Raw genomic sequence first — 19,449 nt, forward strand, 5'->3', positions numbered from 1 at the left:
TACCTCTTACACCTTATATCTGTGTTTGCTCAGGAGCCTTGAGGAGAGAAGACCCTTTAAGGGTTGACTCTGTACGTGGGACTTTTATGCACCCTGGCAAGCTGATGAAGTAAACCACTTGGGATAGGTAATTTCTTTCAGGATCCCCAAATAAATTGCATAGGACAAATGGTTTCTAACTTTCATCACCACAGAAGCATCCAGAGCTACTGCTAAATGTTCTACTAATAACCCTTCTTTTGTTAAAATTTTTTTCTCATTATTCATGTTTTTCCTGTAATATGTAAAGCTTTTTGGAAACAGCCTCTTTCAGTTCCTGAATTTGTTAGAAGGAAATTAGTTATCCCCTAGGGAAAAAAAAAAAGTATAGGCACTGACTGAAAATCTGAGTAACACACAAGCAATATGCAAATTATATTTATATATATATAGGTACACAGTATTGTCAGAGGCCCGGTTTTGAACAGCGTTTTGAAGAAAAAGGGAGAATAGCAGACATGGTCATGGAGATAGACAAGTATTGGTAGCAGTAGGAAGAAAAGTTTTAGGTTGGAGAATACATTTCAGAGAAATGAGGGCTTAAGGACAAGTGTAGTGGACAACAGAGCAGCTTAGACTTGATATGAAAATTAAAGATCTACTGCAGGTACTAGAGATCTTGCAAAGGAGAAAGGCAGAGGGAGCCCCACAGTCATTGCCAACCAATGATGGCATGGAGCTGGGTATCTTTCATCGAGATATTTTCTTTCTGAAATTCTTTCCCCCTTGTTTTTGGGATAATACTCTCCTAGGCTTCTGTTCTAATTCTCTAGATGCTCTTCAGTCTTATTATTAATAAACAAGCAAAATAATTATACATAATTATAGCTAACAGCTATATGGGTTATTATGTACTAAGAATTGTGGCCAGCATTTTGTTATCTCCTTTAATGAAACCAACCCTGTGAGGTAGATATTCTTATCATCCCCATTAAAATGAGAAAACTAAAACCCAGTAGTAAGTTGTCACAGAGATAGTAGATTGTGGAATTCAAGCATATGCACTTAATTACTATGCATGGAGCTTGTCACTAAAATTTTGGCATTTTTCAGACTTCTAGCCTTCATCCTTTTCTTCTCAAGGTCAATCTTTGTATTTACAATTTCTTTAACCTTTCCTTACAGATTTGTGTGCCTTATCGTGTTTTCATTCTTGATTTCTTTTTAAAAATATTATTATTTATTTTATTTTATTTATTTGTCAAAGACAGGGAGAGAATGCACAGGCAGGAGTAGCTGCAGGCAGAGAGTGAAGCAGGCTTCCCACTGAGGGACTCGATCCCAGGGCCTGGCATCATGAACCAAGACAAAGGCAGATGCTCAACCAACTGAGCCACCCAGGCGTCCCTCATTCATGCTGATTTCTTGATGTACTTTTAAGATGTTGCATTTCCAAGCTAGACTCATCTAAGTAGACCAGGAAGAAATACACAAAAGTGATGTTAGTATGCTTCTCATTGGATCCTGTCAGCTGGTGCACAATTTTGATTTGCCCCATTACTGATGGCACTTGACCACGTAATTAAGATGGTGTCTGCCAGACTCTCTCTGTTGTAAGATTACTCTAATTCCCTTTGTGATGAATAAAAACTTTATGGGAAGTTAATTTGAAGGTATGTAAAATATTCCAGTCTTTTTCAGATTTTCAATTTATGTTTATTTACATCTGTATGGTTTCCTATGCTATTCAGTGGGTTACAATACATTATCATTTTTAATTTTGAACCTCAATTTGTCAAAGATTAGGCCAGTGGGACAAGTCGGCCTGTGTCCTTTTGACATGCCCCATCAGTCTTTGAGCATGTCCTCATTTTCTGGCACAACTAAAGGCTCCAGGCTCATCCTGTACTTCTCTTCTCCAGTCCTGAAATCAGCCATTTTGCCAAAAAGGAAAATGAGAATGGTATTGAGAAGCCAAGATCTGTACTCATTGTTTTGTTTTGTCACTACTCCCAGACTCTCTCAGTGTACAGAGTATATATGTACTTATACACCTATATAAATATTGATACCTCCATTATCAGTCTACTACCAAAAGGTTCATTCTAGTTTCTTTCCATTGTAACCCTCTCAACAGTAAGAAATTTGATTCCCATTTCCCTTACTTATTGGATCAATACTCTTGTACATAACCAATTTCCCACCACCGATATTGCCCCCTCCTCTGCTTGGCTGCCCTCTTCACCTACCCATGCTGAATTCCCAAGGCCAGATGGCCCCTCCAGCAAGGTGAGGAGGGCACTTATACCAATCCACTTCCCTGTGTGGACGCCCTTCTCACCCCAAGTCCAACATGACAGCTTTTGCTGCCTCCCCTTCCCTTACACACTGCTGTCCCCCTACACACAACCTCTACATTTAAAAAGGATTTTTTGAAAAAGGAGTGGGTGCATAATCAAGAAATGGAAAGTTTAGCTCCAGCTTAGATTTGCAAGTCTTCAGGCAAGTTACTCGCTTCCTCAATTATAAAAAAGAGGTTAGATCAGCGATTCTCTGCCTGGAGCTGGGTGATATGGGAGTTGTAGGGCTTTCCCCGATGTTAGAAATGCCTGCGAAATTCCGCTACAAACATCTCATTCAATAATCCTTAACATGCCTTCCAACTCGCATGATTCCAAGGCATTCTTTCTCTACTCAATATTTGTTAGATGTTTTTATTCTTATCAATCTTACCCTTCATTCAAAAATACTTATTAATGGCCTATTATGTGCCAACGACCGTATTATCCGGCTTTTGTAGGATTCCTTTTCCGACGTGTCACTGCCATTAAGAATTTTGTCCCCATCTTCCAAACTTGGAACTCGAAAGCATTCGCATCTAAGTCGTGTTATTGATGACACGCCAGGGTCCTCTCCAGTCCTTTCTGCACCAGCCACACTTCACCCTGGTCCCTCTCGGCTCGCAGACGTTAATGAATTCCTCTTGGGAACCACCTCCTTCACCTATCAGCGGCTCCATCAACACTAATTCCCCAGCCAGTCGGTGGGAACTGAGGTGGGACGTTTTCGAAGTCTGAGTGACTCCCCAGCACACTCCTGCACCTCGGCAGGGCGCGCTGCTAACCCTCGGCTCCGGCCCACGGAGGTCGCGGGGCGGCTGCTAATTGCCTAAGGATTCTCCCCTCGTCGGGAGGTGGCCCTGGCCGAGCTCTAACTTCTCGGTTTCCCTCTCAGGACACAGACGCAGCGTGTGCCGCTCTTCACTGCGCAGGAACTTCCCCGGCCTCAGCTTTCTCTCAGAAACGCTGAAGCCGGCTCTTCGCACGCTCCCGCCGTCCTCCTTCTCTGGCTGCGTTCCCTGCGCCGCCGCGCGTGTCCTCAGGGAGCCTCTGCCTCCCTCTGCCTCCCCCGCCCCGCGTGCCCTTCAGCCGGTCCCTCCGCCCGGCCGACGCGAAAGGAGCGGGGAGCGCGCGCCGGCGGCGGGGCGACGTGCGCGAGACGCACGGCCCCGCGCGGAGCGCCGGAAGGAGCCGGGCCGGAGCCTCGCGCGTCGTGCGCGCGCCGCCGCCCGCCCCCCGGCCCCGGCTGCGACCTCGCGCGCGCGCACTGAGGCGCCGCCGCCGCCGCCGCCGCCGCCGCCGCCGCCGCGGCTGCTGCTCCGGCTGCTGCAGGAGGCGGCGCTGGCTGGCGGCTGCGCTCGCTCCAGTCGGCGAGCGGAGCAGCGAGCGAGCGTGTGTGTGTTTTTTAAAGATGGCCGGAGCGGCGGCGGCGGTGGCCGCGGGAGCAGCAGCTGGAGCCGCCGCGGCAGCCGTGTCGGTGGCGGCTCCGGGCCGGGCTTCGGCGCCCCCGCCGCCCCCTCCGGTGTACTGTGTGTGCCGGCAGCCGTACGACGTGAACCGCTTCATGATCGAGTGCGATATCTGCAAGGACTGGTTCCACGGCAGGTAAATAAACCCCCTCCAGCCCCGCCGCCGCCGGCCACGGGCCAACCGCCGCCGCCGCGCCGGCCGCCCGCGCCCCCCTCCGCCCGGCCGCCGCGCCGCGCCAGCCGCCGAGGGGCCCCGGCGTGGAGCCCCCGGCCCGGGCAGCGGGGCGTGCGGGGCCCCGGGCTCGTCGGGCGCCGGGCGGGCAGAGGGGGGCTGGTGGGATCGCCCGGCCAGGAGAAGAGTCGCCACAACAAACGGGAACAAAGGGGGACGGCCGAGAAGTTGGCAGGGGGAGACCGGGGCGAGGGGACGCGGCCGGGGCAGGCGCCGGCAGAGGCGGCGGGCGGAGCGCCGGCCCGCGGCCCCTCGCCGCGCCCGCAGCCCGGCCGCCGCCCCGCCCGGCCGGGGCTCCGGGCCGGAGTCGCCGCCCGGCCGGCCGCCCTCCCCGGCCGGCCGCAGCGTCTTCCTTCCGGGCGGCGACCGGCTCGCCCCAGCTCCGGGTGTCCAGAAATTGCCCTCTTCCCCCCCCCCCCCCCGCCGTCCCCGTCGCGCCCCCTTCCCCGGTCTTTATCAAACTTCCTCGGCCGCGGGGCACTGGGACGGGGGCGTCGGCAGCGCCAGCCCGGCGGGGCTCCGAGGAGTAAACAGAGCAACAGATGAGGCACTCTCGGGGACTTAAAAAGATGCCAGTCGGAAGTTTGAGGCGGGGGGTCCCGGGCGGGCCGGCAGGTCGGTTCGGACCGTGTCCCCCACCCACCACCCCGGCACACCGTGTCCTGGCGGGGGTGGAGCGGTGGCGTGGGCAGCGGGGCCCGGGGGAGGGGGACAGCCTCCGGTCCCCAAGCCCCCGCGTCGCCCCCGCGCCGCGGCTCAAACTTTACAAAGAGTGAAATTTCCCGTCGCCCGAGGGGCCGGCGACACCCGAACTGCCGGGGGCTCGCAGCCGGGGCCCTGGTGCGGGCGAACTTTCGCCGGCTGGTGGGCACTTTGGGTCGGGTGGCGGGGGCGGCGAGCGTCGCCCTCTGCCTCCGCAGCCGCTTGCGTTTCGGGTTTGACGTTTGTGAGAGCTCGGGCCGCCTCCGCCGCCAAGCCGTCGACTCGTGTGTTTTGTAATCAAAGTGTGAGGCTAATAAAGGGCGGCGCCACAGCCTCTTGACTCCGGCGTGGGAGGGATTCGCAGGCATTTAAACAAAGAAACTAGTTGGGGTTGGGCTCCCAAAGTCCTTATTTGGGTGTTGTGGCAAAGCCTGCGGTCACCTTTAGGTGAAGCAGGTTACGCGAGCACCGTTTGGTGTTGTATCTTGACGAGAGTACGCTCACGGCTAATAGCAGATATGGTGACTGTGATTGTAGGAAGTGTCCTTTGATTGACAGCAGGACATTTAAATACAGCCTCCTCTCCCCCTCCCCAATTTTACAGAAACACTACACGACCAGGCCAGATGTCTTAGTCTCCCTCTACTGGCCCTGGGAGATAAAATCACTTACGTTACAGCGTTCTTTCCAGCGTTTAGTGCTAGGTACATTTAGTTTTACTTCATCTTCAAGTAGATTTATTTAATCAGGTTGCACAATTCCGACAGCAACAACAGTGAAAAAGAAAACCCTATAAGTGCCACTGTACAAGAGAGACAGAGTCTTAATTTTGTGTATCAGGTAATCGTTCACAGTCTCGTCTATGTTCGGGAAATATTATTACAACTTTGCCACACGTAATTAAGAATAAATTATCTAAAACTCTTTTTTTGTTACTCCAAATAGGTTTTTCCCCCCTGTATTTTGATTACATGAGAAACTGAAATGTGAACATACCACATCTTGCCAGTTCTATTTCTATATCCTCTGTTCCCATAATATACCCTAGGCAACCAGAGTAGATTATCCAAAAATCTAGGTTACATATAGGATAAAACCAGAATCCCTGGTGATTATGTAAATACTTACTTTTTTCAAAGAACTGTTTTAGCTGCATAAGAAACTTGTTTTATTGTGCAATGTTAATAAATTTTAGACTAGAATTTTATTTACCTCAATTTAGGTAATTTTACACTATAACCATGAAAAACTGCAGGTAGTTTATGGAAAACTTTGTAATACATTTAAGTATAAACCTGAAAACAGAAGAAGTTTGAAGGGAAAATAAAGAGGGCATATATGAAGAAGGGAGAGTGAGGCCAAAACAAGTCTGTTCTACATAAATTTGTGTGACTTCATATCTGTGCAGGTGACTCTGAAATATGTGGTTTTTTTGACCAGCAGTGCTTGACAATTTAATGTGGTTCAGATGTCAAGAATTAGAAAATTTAGTAATAATGCCCTGTCATTGCAAAAGCAGTATCTTCTTATCAGGTTTCTTAATGAAGTATGAGTAATTTGGTTAATGTTAGAGAAAATAACATTTATTGTACTATGACGTGAGTGATTGTTTAACAGATTGAACACATCAAAATGTTCCTCATATATTAATTATTAAACAAATATAATTTGCTTAAGTGAGAATTGGCCCCTAAAGTACTAAGGTATAGTTTTAATCTCCATGCTCCACTTTCCTTTGGTTTCCAGGGGTGGTCCATCTGCAGGGAAGGAAGGGGGGAGTAGGAGTGCTGTTACAGAGAATTCCCATTACCAGGATAATTTCTTGATGATTTTATTACTTCAAGTAGAAGAATTTTTTAAACTCGAGTCAGTGAATTTTGGCATAAATATGAGTTTACTCTGTCTGAAGTTTCTGACATCTGGAAATCTGGAAAGTTTTTGCCCTCGTTCAACCTGACAGGGAAGGAGGGGCTCTTCCTTGATGCTTTTCAGCCAGGCGGCGGAGTGAACGGGACCAGCTTCCTCCAGGTTTGAGGCTGTTGAACTCCTGCGTCTTTGATGTTCAGGAATTCCTATCCCTCAGTCTGCCTAAGGCTTTTTTCTAAGTGGGAGGGGAGAAGAACACTTGCCAAGGTACAATGTGTAATTGATATCCTGAGGACAGTGAGCTGAGAAATTAACAGGATTTTCCTGGGAAGGTTCCTTCCAACCTAGACAAGGAGTTCTTCCTCTCTGGGCCCTTGGTGGAAGTAAGACAATGGAGATATTTCCTGATAATATCCCACCCCTAATCTCTAGGCTGGAGGTCTTTCCTTAGTACTCTTAATATCATCCTATACAAAACTGTATCACTGCCCTAATTAAATTGTGTTATAACGTCTTCTGTCTCCTCATTTGAATGTAAAAACCTTTGTTTACTAGTCTTTTTAGTCCCGTATTCTCTTTGATTGACAAAATTAATATAGAAAAAATGGAAGTACAGAAAAGTATTAAGAATATGAAAGTACTCATGTCTTCCAGGAATTACCACTACTTTAACATTTAAGGTATATGCATATATTTAAAAAAACTGGAATTCATTTTGTGCATTCCACTGTGAACCTAACTTCTTTTATTAACATATACTTTTTCCTGTGTCTTTAATGTTCTTTGAAAACATTTTCATTGGCTGCATAATGCTTAATTTCACCCAAGTACAGTATATTATAAAGATCATTCACCTTTTGTTAGTTGTTTTTACCTTCTTTACTATTAACTTCTTGTAATTCCTAGTGATGGATGGTTGACATCCTTATAAACCATTGTGAGCATCTCTAATATTTCTTTAGAATAAGTCACATGAATTAATACATGTAAAACACTTAGAAGATCTGGCACTTGTAGGTACTCAGTAAGAAATTTCCTTGAAGTAGAATTATTGGTCTCAGGGCAGAGATATTTTCAAGCTTATGGTGCCTGTTGCCAGACTGTCTTCCGGAAAGGTTATTCCACTTCATACTCTCACCAGCAGTGCCCACTTCTAGTTCCCTGCATCATCGCCAATCTAAGGTATTGGTAAACTCTCCCCCCAAAAACCAAGCAAACACTTTGCAGTCGGCAGATAATGAATATTTCCACCAAAAGACATACCCAGGATTGTTCACAGTAGTGCTATTCATATCATCCTCAAAGTGGAACAACATAAATGTCATCAGTGGTAGATTGTATAAATTATGGTATATTCATAAGATAGAATGCTACCCAGTTATTAAACAAAGAGTACATGACTGATACATGCAGCAACATGGGCAGATGTCACAGATACAAGGTTGGATAAAAGAAGCCAGCCACAACAGCGGATACTGTTTGAGTCTACTTATACTCAAGTTCAGGTACAGGCCTAATTGGGTGAGAGAAGTCAGACTGGTGCTTACCTCTGCGGGGGTATTTACCAAGAGGAGGCCCAGTCAAGGGAGCTTCTGAAGCTCAGGAAACGTTCTAAATCTTGATCTTGGGTGGTGGTTACATAGTGTACGCAGATGTAAAAATTCACTGAGATGGATGTGCGCTGGAGATTTTTAAAAACTATTGTAATGGCTGAAGTGTACTTCAGAGTTTAAAAAATTAATAATTTGCCAGTTTGGTAGCTGGCATGTGGTATTTTGTGATTTCGTTTCTTGTCCCTGTCTTTAATGGGACAATGCTTCTTGTGTTTTATTGTTAAGTGTGATCTTGGCTTCCGCCCAGAGTTTGCAGTGTGTGTGTGGCGCTGTTCTTGGTGCTAGGAATAGAGCAGTGAACACAACAGTTCTTGCTCTCTTGTAACTTACATTCTAGTGGGGGAAGATAGATAAATATATATGACAAAAGAAAAGGAAATTGAGTTAGGAGAAAAGTAAGGCCTGGGGATAGTATAAGGCCACTTTTACATGGTGAGATGATGGAAGGCCTTGAGAAGGAGACGTTTGAACACAAGATACTCTGGATTTTACTCAGAGCAAATGGTGTATTTTGAGTAGAGGAGTAAAGACTTTGACTTAACCTTTACAAGGTTTGCTCTGGCTGCTACGTGGAGAATGGACTGGAGGGAGGTAAAGATGACAGGCTGACCAGGAAGAAGGCTATTGTAATCATCCAGATGAGAGATGATTTTAAAAGTTGGAGTCAGTTTTGTTAATTTTCAAATGCATATTAATTTTTATTCCTGAAGCTTGAATGAGTAAAGAGCTTCATTTATGAGAATAGAAAAATTTATCTAGAGTAGTGCTTTTGGGTAGCAGTTTCTCAGGGACTCACTGTGGAGTCCTGGAATTCACACAGACACTTATTGAATGCTTTATACCAAGTGCGAGGAGGCACTGTTCTGACTGTGTTAGATGTATTAATTAGTTCATCTATTTTTCAACTTCTGTTTCTTAACTTTGCTGGATAAGTGTTATTATTATTCCTATTTTACAGATGGGATCTGAGGGTTAGAGAGGTCATTAACTCGCCCAAGGTCACAAAACTATAAGGTCATAGAGCTAGCTGATCTGAATTCAGGTGGGTTGACTCCTGAGCTCACTCTCTTGACCAATAAGTAGATGGTACTGGGTTTCTTCCTCCTTGTCTGTCTTTATCCTGGGGTGTAAGGGGGCATAGGCGGAACAGATGCCACAGGGTCCCAGAGAGATACATCTAGAACCATGTACCTTTGTTTTTGCTCTTTATTAAATTACCGTCTTTAGGGTGAATATGTTAAAAACGATCATAACTGCTTTGGGAACAGTTTATAAAATATTTATTTGAGAAGTTTTATAATTTAACTCTGTTTTCATCTTTGTTATAATGGATTTCTTATTGGAGTGTGTTTTTATTTTGTAAATGAGGAATAAAAATTATTTTTAAAATTGATTTTGTATGCTTTTCCCTGTAATGATAAAGTTACTTTCAGTGTTATGACATAAACTTACTAGGTGAACATGTATCTTCCTATAAGAGAACAAACAGAGAACTTCTCAATATCTTTTTTAAATTACAGTTTATCATAAAAAAATATATGAGCATTCTTTTCATGTGTTTCACTTATAAAAGTGGATATATATACTCGATCTTGCTATTTGAACAAAATCTGTTTTGTTGTGGGAGTCTCATCTCAGGCTGCTTGGAGGCTGCTTGGTGACGTATAGTCCTCTCATCAAGCTTTTTTTTTTTTTTTTTTTAAACTCTTAAGTTTGGGGCAGATTTCTCCTTGGTATGCTCTCATATGCTGTGTTCTTATGTATGAAATTGAATTTGCTGAATATCCAGGGGGGAGAATGCCTTTATTTTTGATGATCTGAAGTGGGGGCTCAAGAATAATGAAACAGGTATAGAGGAATTTGATTATGAAGCAAACTTTGGTTGGTTTGAGCAATTCAAACTCCACGATAATGTGCACAGCTTTTGAACAGTTGGACAGTGTTGATCTTGCAGCTGCTACCAAGTTTCTGATTCTTTTTGGAAGTGACATTTTATTAATATAGTGCTTGTTTACTTTTCCACTAATATTAACACTATAATTTTTGCCATTAATTATAGTGTGATTTAATGGTAACCTGGATGATTTTAGTATGTGTTTCTGTGAGCCCTGGTTCTTTTTTTTTTTCATGTTGTATATGCAGATTTATTGTACTCTCAAAGTTTACATAATATTCCATGGCATGCTATAACAAAATGATTTCATTATATCCTTATGAAGCATTTTTTCCATTTTTTTGACTTACAGTGAATAATAAAAAAAAATCTTCATACATATAACTTTGCCTACATTGATCTTGTACCTAGTAAATATTCTCCTACTTACTCATTTTTTAAAAATTTCATTCTCTAATTCTCTTAAATTTGGGTAGATGCTAATGTTGTTAGCAATTAATAACTTTTTTTTCTTTCTAGTACTTATACTTTTAATTCTAAATTTAATTCATTAGAAAAATTATATAAAGTAAATTTGGGAACAAATGTCTTTGTAATGATAATAATTTTAATAGAAATGCCCTTAGGAATGAATCATTCTGTGTATTTGCTGTAGATTTCTAATAAATGATATTTATTTATTTATTTTATTATAATAATATTTTTTTATTATATTATGTTAGTCACCATACAGTACATCCCTGGTTTTTGATGTAAAGTTTGATGATTCATTAGTTGCGTATAACACCCAGTGCACCATGCAATACGTGCCCTCCTTACTACCCATCACCAGCCTATCCCATTCCCCCACCCCCCTCCCCTCTGAAGCCCTCAGTTTGTTTCTCAGAGTCCATAGTCTCTCATGCTTCATTCCCCCTTCTGATTACCCCCCCTTTCTTTATCCCTTTCTTCCCCTACCGATCTTCCTAGTTCTTATGTTCCATAGATGAGAGAAACCATATATTAACTGTCTTTCTCTGCTTGACTTATTTCACTTAGCATTATCTCCTCCAGTGCTGTCCATGTTGCAGCAAATGTTGAGAAATCGTTCTTTCTGATGGCTGAGTAATATTCCATTGTATATATGGACCACATCTTCTTAATCCAGTCATCTGTTGAAGGGCATCTCGGTTCCTTCCACGATTTAGCTATTGTGGAGCTCTGGTTCTTTTACTGAAGAATGGTTTTTAGAAACCAAGGCCTGGCACTAGGGGCTTCATTGCTGTAGGCCTTCTCGGGGGACAGAGCTAGGAAATTTATTATGCACACACATCTTTGTTTTTGTTCTGTCTGTCTGTTTTAAAACCTGTGAGTTTTCAAAATGATAACTTTGATTCTAATCCAATACTACCCGGTTCCTTACTTGTAACTTTTTTGTCCAGCAGTGAGAAATCCCGCTCTCGTTATCTACAGTATAGTTATGTTTTGTTCCATCTTCGTGTATACATAAAGTAGTTCTAGATTTGCTAACCCATACCCTTGTAATAAATTTACTGACTAAATTACAGTATTTGTTTATCAGTTTTTTTGTTCTCGGCTTTATATCTATAATATCTTTCACCTTACAATATCTAATATATATCTATAATATCTGGCCTATAATTTCCAGTTATCTATAACATCTAGTCAGCCCCTGTTTTCTACACTTAACTTAGGTTCTGTTCTTTTCTCCCCCAGTTCAGTGTGTTATGTCATTTGTTTGTAATACAGTTGGGTTTGTTACTGTTTGTGTTGCATTTTGGATTCCTCCCACGTCCTGGTTGGTTTTAATTATTGGTTTGTATTTTGAGTATGTAAAATAATACAGGGTTCTAAGAAGTTAGAGTCATATGAAAAGGTATACTCAGAACTGTCACACTCTCTTCATCTCTTGAATGCTTTTACATCCCTTTTCCACCCACCTCTCTTTAGTTTCTGGTTTATCTGGTGTGGAGTTATTTATTTATTTATTTATTTTTTAATAATGATTTTTTATTATATTATGTTAGTCACCATACAGTACATCCCCGGTTTCCGATGTAAGGCTCGATGATTCATTAGTTGTGTATAACACCCAGTGCTATCTGGTGTGGAGTTTTTGTTTCTTTTCCCACAAATGGGCAGATATTATAATGTGTATTTTCTTATATCTACTTCCTTTACATAAAGGGTAGCTTATGATAAATACTCTCCTTTGCTTTTTTCCCCACTTAATAATATATACTGGAAATCATTCTATGTCAGCTCATAGAACTCTTCCTTGTTCTTTTTAATAGCTGTATAGTACTCCGTCATGTGGATGTTCCCTGTTTTATTCATCCATTCTCTTGTGTATGGGCGTTTAGGTTGTTTATAATATTTTGCAATTACAGATTGTGACAAAAAAAACATAACTTTCATATTGTTGGAGGTTTATTCAGGTTAGATTACTAGAAGTGGGATTACTTGGTCAAAAGATACGTGCATATGTTTTGTTAAGATTACCATATTTCCCTCCAGAATAGTTGGGCCAGTTTGCATTTCCACCAACAGTGTATGAACATGCGTTTTCCCCCACATTCTTGTTATGAGACTGTGTTTTCAAATTTGTTAGTCTTTGCCAATCTAGTAGGTGAAAAATGGTATGTATGTTTTAATCTGCATTTTCTAATTACAAATGAGTTTAAACAACATTTCATATATTTGAAAGCCATTTTCTTTTTTTAAAAAATTATCTGTTTATAGCTTTTTCTGGCTCTTTTTTTACAGAGCTTTGTTGGAGCTCTTTACATTAGGGCTGTTAGGCCTTTGTGACATACATAAATATTCTTTGCAAGTTTGTAGTTTTTTTTTTTTCGTTTTGTCTATGGTGTTGTGGTTTTTTTTTGTTTTTTGGGTTTTTTTTTTGCCATGCAAATTAAAAAAAAAATATGTAGTCCTATTTATCAGTCTTTTATTGGCTTTGGGTTTTGAGTCATGATTAGCAAGCTTTTCTCTACTCCAAGGTTGAAGAGGATTTTTACCTGTGTTTTCTTTTAGAACTTGTATACTTCTGGGGTTTTTTGCTTGTTTGTTTTTTGGGTTTTGTTTTTGTTTTTGTTTTTTTACATTTAGATCCCTAGTCCATTTGGAATTTATTCTTGTATATGGTAAAAAATAGGGATGTAATTTTATTTTTTTCTAAATAAATTTTCCCAACTGTCCCAGCACTGTTTATTAAAAAGCTTATATTAGGGGCACCTGGGTGGCTCAGCTAGTTGAGCTTCCAACTCTTGGTTTTGGCTTAGGTCATAATCTCAGGGTCCTGGGATGGAGCCTGGCCTCAGGCTCCATGCTCAGGGCGAAGTCTGGGATTCTCTTTCTCCTCACCCTCCCCCTGCTCCTGTGCACCTGCTCTTCTCTCCCACTCTCTCTCTCAAATAAATAAATAAATCTTTTTTTTTTTTTTGAAGATTTTATGTATTTGACAGAGCGCACAAGCAGGGGGAGCGGCAGGCAGAGGGAGAAGCAGGCTCCCCGCTGAGCAGGGAGCCCAATGGGAGACTTGATCCCAGAACCCTGGGATCATGACCCGAGCCAAAGGCAGCGGTTAACCAACTGAGCCACCCAGGCGTCCCTAAATAAATAAATCTTAAAAAAAAAAAAGCTCACCTTCGTTCCAGTAATTTGACATGCCATCTTTGTCATATGCTGAAATTCTTTTTCTGGATTAGTTTCTGCACTTTCTGTTTCTTTTCCACTGATCTGTTTATCTACTCTTGTACCAGTACCACACTTTTAATTATGGAGACTCTTATTGTATGTTTTTAAGTCTGGTAACACTAATCTCAATCTTGTAGTTAGTTATTTACAGTGTTTATCTGGCTATTCTTGCAGGTTTATTTTTCCATATGAACTTTAGTAGCAACTTGCCTAATTTCATTAAAATCTTGTTGATATTTTGGGGTGCCTGGGTGGCTCAATTGATTGAGCATTGGACTCTTGGTTTCAGCTCAGGTCATGATCTCAGGGTTGTGGGAATGAGCCCTGGGTGGGGCTCTGAGCTCAGCGTGGAGTTGGCTTGAGAGTCTCTCCCTATCCCTTATCCTCTGCCCCTCCCCCACTCTCATGCTTGCACACTGTCTCTCTCAGGTAAGTAAATAAATTAAAGCTTTTTTTTTTTTTAAAGCTTGTTGGTATTTCAAAGCACGAAACAGATTCTTAATTGTAGAGAACAATTTAATGGTTACCATAGGGGAGGGGGGTGGGGGGATATATGAACTAGGTGATGGGGATTAAGGAGGGCACTTGTCCCTGTGAGCACAGGGTGATGCGTGGAAGTGTTGAATTACTACATTGTACACCTGAAACAAATATAACACTGTATGCTAACTAACTGGAATTAAAATAAAAACTTGAAAAAAAAGCTTCTTGGTATTTTATTGGTGTTACATTGAATTTCTAAATTAACTCAGGGAGAATTGACTTTATGTGATGTTGAGTCTTCTATCCAAGAACAGGGGTGTCTCTTTATTTAAGTCTACTAATGTGACTTTCAGATATAGTTAAAAAATTTTTTTCTATAGATTTTGCACATGTGTTAATAAGTTTATTGCTATGTATTGTTTTCTTTGTTACTATTATATATGGGCTTTTCTCTACCATTTTCTCATTGGTTATTGGTTGTATCTATGAAGATTTGACTTTTTTTTTTAAAGATTTTATTTATTTATTTGAGAGAGAGATCTCGAGAGAGAACATCAGCAGGGGGAGGGGCAGAGGAAGAGGGAGAAGCCGGCTCTCCCCTGAGCAGGGAGTCCCATAGGCCTTGATCCCAGGACCCTGGGATTATGACCTGAGCGGAAGGCAGATGGTTAACCGACTAAGCCATCCAGGTGCCCCAAGATTTGACTTTTGAATGTTACTTTTATTTCCTGCTATTTTATGAAAAGAATTGTTAGAGTTTGTTGTATCATCAGTTCACTAGAAATTCTATCGTATGCAAATAGAGTGTCGTTTTTCTGCTGCTTTACCTATTCTGTCTCTAAATGAATTTTCTAACCTAATCGCACAGGCTTATTATATCCCTTACATGTTAAATAGTGGTGGAGATTGTGGATATCCTTTCTTTGTTCTTGATTTTAGCAGAAATGCCTCTATTTTCTTGTTATATTAGGTACTAGCTTTAGGCATAATTTATCATATTAAAAAAGCCTCTTAAATTTTTTAGTGTCTTTATCATGAATGGATGTTTGAATTTATCAAAAGACTTCTTCAGCATCTATGAAGAGAACCATATGCTTTCCCCCCTTACATCTGTTAATATACGTAGAACATATTCTTAAGTGTACTTTATCATTAGCTGCTGTGAAGACAGCCTCATGTAAAAATATTTTTCACTGCATGCTTCACTATTGGATACTTAAATTGTATTCTGGTGATACTTTGTACCTAAGTTTAAAAATGTTATTCTGTATCTAGATTTTAAAATGCCACTGCCTGGGGAGCCTGGGTGGTTCAGTCGGTTAAGCGCCTGCCTTCATTTTAGGTTGGGATCGCGGGGATCAATCCCAGAGTTGGGCTCAGGGAGCAGTCTGCTTCTCTCTCTCCATCTGCCCCTTCCCTCCCTTGCTACTCCCCCCCCACTTGTGCTCGCCCTCTCAAATAAATAAAAATGTAAATAAATAAATAAAATACTACTGCTTTTGGTTATTTTTAGTATAAAAAATTGACAAATAGAACTGACATAGAGGAACAAATAAACACTGAGCAAGTTATATGTGTGTATATATATATATGTACACACTCGCACACACACATATACATATATGTTTGTATTTATATATACTTTTTATATATGTATATTTATATATTATATATATATTTGTATATATATGTATACAAATAAATATAATAGGAATCTCTAAAGCATTAATGATTCAGGAATTCCTCTAAAGCAGCATTTTCTAACCTGTGTTTTGTGAACCCCAGGGGTTTAAGGTATCCTGGGAGTTCATTTCTTTTAATTTGTCTTATAAAAAGACAAGTTTTTTTGTTTTGTTTTTTTTTAATGAATTAGCCTGAGTGCCTCTGCGTGTATATATGAACAAGCATTCATGGGATGGTTAGTGTAAATCAGTTGAATGTTACCAACATTGAGTTACTGGGTTGGTTTGTCGTTCAGCTGAGTGCTGCTAGCTACCATGATGGTTCTGACTTAAATTAAAAAAAAAATTTTTTTTTTTGGGAGAAAATTTCGAACATACACAAAAGTAGACAGAATAGTATAATGTACTCCCATGTTATCCATCACTCCACTTTAGTGAATATCAGTTCATGAGCACTCTTGTTTCAGTTAACCCTCCTCCTTCCCTTGCATTTAGTTTTATTTTTTTTTTCAAGATTCTTAATTTTTTAAGAAATCTCTACACTCAGCATGGAGCTTGAACTTAAAACCCTGAGATCAAGAATTGCATGCTCTACTGACTGACCCCTCCAGGCACCCCTGCATTAGTTAATTTGAAGCAAATATGTGACAATCTCATTATATTTGTGCATATTTCAGCACGTATATCTATACGGTCTCTTTTAGAAGAAATACCATTATCACAACTAAACATAATTGCCAATTCCTTAATATCATGAAATATTCATTGTTCAAATTTCCATTTGTCTCAAAAATGTCATAACTTTTTATACTGTCTGTTTGATTCAAGATCCAAATACAGTCCACACATTGTTATTAGTTCATATGTCTTTTAAGTCTTAATCTGTAGCAGTATTTCTCAACTGGATGGGTTTCGTCTCCCCCCAGAAGATGCGTGGCAATGTCTAGAAACATTTTTGGGGTGGGGGCTATTGCTACTGAGTCTAGTAGGCAGAGGGCAGGGACGCTGCTAAACACCCCGCAGAGCACAGCCCACGAGGAAGGGCTGTCTGTCCCTGAGTGTCCGTAGTGTTGGAAGACCCCGAGCCATCGGTTTTCCTCATAGTTACCATTTTTCCTTTGCAATTTCTTTTTGGTAGCAAGTGGTTGTTTATCCCACAAAGTTTTCCACTTTCTGAATTTTTGCTTATTACATCCCTGCTGCATCTTTTAACATATTCCTCTCTTTCCTGTAAATTGGTAGTTGGATCTAGAGAACTTGATCAGATCCAGGTTTTTTCCCTCAAGAATATTTTGTGAGTGGGTGGTATAGTCTTCCATTAGGAGGCAGAAAGTTTGGTGGTTTTCTTTTTTTGTCATGTTTGCTGCCATTGACCAATGCCAATATCCATTCATTTATTCATGAATGGTTAATTATATAATTCTTTTTCATTTACTAGTTAGAATACTTCTCTAAAGATTTTTCCTTACTTCTTTGGTTACCTAGTGGTACAGTTTGTATAAGAGAGGCAGAATTAAAGGTTTCTTTCCCTTTATAACTAGTTTTGGAATTAATTGGCTCATTAGCATTCTTTGTTGGTTATTCATTAAAGAAAAATTTTAATAATATTTATTAGCTTTAAGCAATATAGACAAGTAAAAAGATGAATTAAAAAAAAGGGTTCATGTCTCCTTTGACCACATACCCGGTAATTTAAAACAACAAAACCAAAAAAAGGAACTAGTGAGAAATTCAAGCAATATGGAAAGATAAAAAAAAAAAAGGAGAAGTGAAAAATCTCTTGTCTCCTTCCAACAGTCCTTTTTTCCAATGGTAAATACCATTAACAGTTTTGGGTTTCCATCCCAGAAGGCAGGGATTGTATACTGTGCACTTGATTCTATACTGTACTCTTTTTCTTTCATTAAAATATCCTGGAGGTTGAGGAGAGCTTTTTGTATCAGCATATACAGATATCTCATTCTTTTTAGTAGCTCCATTCTGTGGATTTACCATAATTAGCCTGGTTCTCTGTTGATGGATTCCTCATCTGGTTTCTCTCTCTTTTTTTTCTTTTTTTCTTAGTACTTAGTGCTGTAGTGTATATATTTTTGTGTGTTTATCTTTATTCTTGACAAGCATTTGGGTATCTTTAAAATAAGTTCCCAGCGTTACACATTTTGAAACATTTTTTATCTATAGTCTTATTTTATTTTTAAAAAGAGTTTATGTATTAATTTGAGAGAGTGGGAGAGAGCACAGGTGGGCTGAAGGGCAGAGGGAGAAGCAGACTCCCTGCTGAGCAGGGAGCCCAAGTCCCAGAATGATGACCTGAGCCGAAGGCAGAGCCACCCAGGCACCCTGTAGTCATATTTTAAAATTTATGTTCTAAAGGGACATAAGGAACACTGATACTGAAATATAAGTTTGTGAGCTTAACCATACTAACTATGCAGATTTAAGGTGCTGATTTACCAGGGCAGTAAGTTGCATTCATCAGCTAATTCTAATACATCAAAAACCAATATTAGGGAACATACAGTGACATATCTGATTTGTATTTTATTATGGGGAGAGGGAATAAAACACTTTCAGAATGTTTTGTGAAGTGCAGAACTTTTCTTCTGTAATTTAGAAGTATGGTTTTCCTTGAGCACCAAACAGGAATTTAAAACATTCAATATTGACTCCTATTTATCATTTAGTAATCATAAGAGTCTGACATCATGTGCGGTAAATTACGACATTGTTTAAGCTGGGAGATACCATCGTAGATAATTCGGTGTTTTTTTTACATGCAAAAGCTGTTTTTAGATAAGCAGTCACTGTTTGACAAAGAAATTGGAATGATGTCTGTTGTGGTCCTTTTGATTTATATAGTGTCTTATTAATACTTTAGTATTAATGTATAAAAAAGAAAATTAAATGGTCCCGGGGATCTGCCTGGAGGCCCTGGAGATAGTCTCACTGCTCAAGAACTCCATAGACTATTAAACACACACACACATGAGCTAAAGTCAGAACAAAGAATCAGTTTGGCTAGCATCCTAACCGATTTAGTGAGTGACAGTATGTGGGACACAAGGCACCCTGGAAGCAGAGGCTTTCTGGCCAGTTCCCATCAGTGACGTCAGAAACTTTCTGTGGTGACCACATTAGAGCCTTCTCCCCCAGAGACTGCTTTGTGGGTTCATGGGTTTTTCCTGTTCTCTGTGAACTCCCGCAGTGCCTCACCTATCACACACACGACGCTGTGGACATGTGGTCAGTCCTTTTTACTTTACTGCTTTTTCAAGTAATCTTGGGGTATAAATAGTTTAATCTGCAGATTAGAGGAATTTGAGTCTTTTTACTTAATTTAACTTGTCACGGCTCTGAGTCGTATTTCTCTCTTACATTTTTCCTATTTCAGTACTTTTTTAAAGCTAATTTTCTGTGTGCCTGGTTCCTTGAATCTCTTTTCTTTTTTCTTTTTTTTTTTTTTTGCTAGTCTGTCCTTATTTTCTGTATAT

General features: G+C 40.8%; 1 protein-coding gene across 2 annotated transcripts in view; it reads left to right on the top strand.

Moving 5' to 3' along the window:
• Positions 1-3,656: 3,656 nt before the first annotated feature.
• Positions 3,657-19,449, top strand: part of KDM7A (lysine demethylase 7A) — an 84,476-nt gene continuing 68,683 nt past the window's right edge. The window contains exon 1 of one of the 2 annotated variants that reach the window (XM_087860789.1): positions 3,657-3,923. In XM_087860789.1, coding sequence (XP_087716915.1) covers positions 3,730-3,923 — 194 coding nt within the window. In that variant the 5' untranslated portion in view covers positions 3,657-3,729. The remainder of the gene's footprint in view (positions 3,924-19,449) is intronic. The other variant, XM_045792524.2, reaches the window with a different exon arrangement.

The sequence above is a fragment of the Ursus americanus genome, chromosome 3 (assembly GCF_024610735.1).
Source record: "Ursus americanus isolate L20-20 chromosome 3, mUrsAme1.1.p, whole genome shotgun sequence".
NCBI classification, from domain to species: domain Eukaryota; kingdom Metazoa; phylum Chordata; class Mammalia; order Carnivora; family Ursidae; genus Ursus; species Ursus americanus.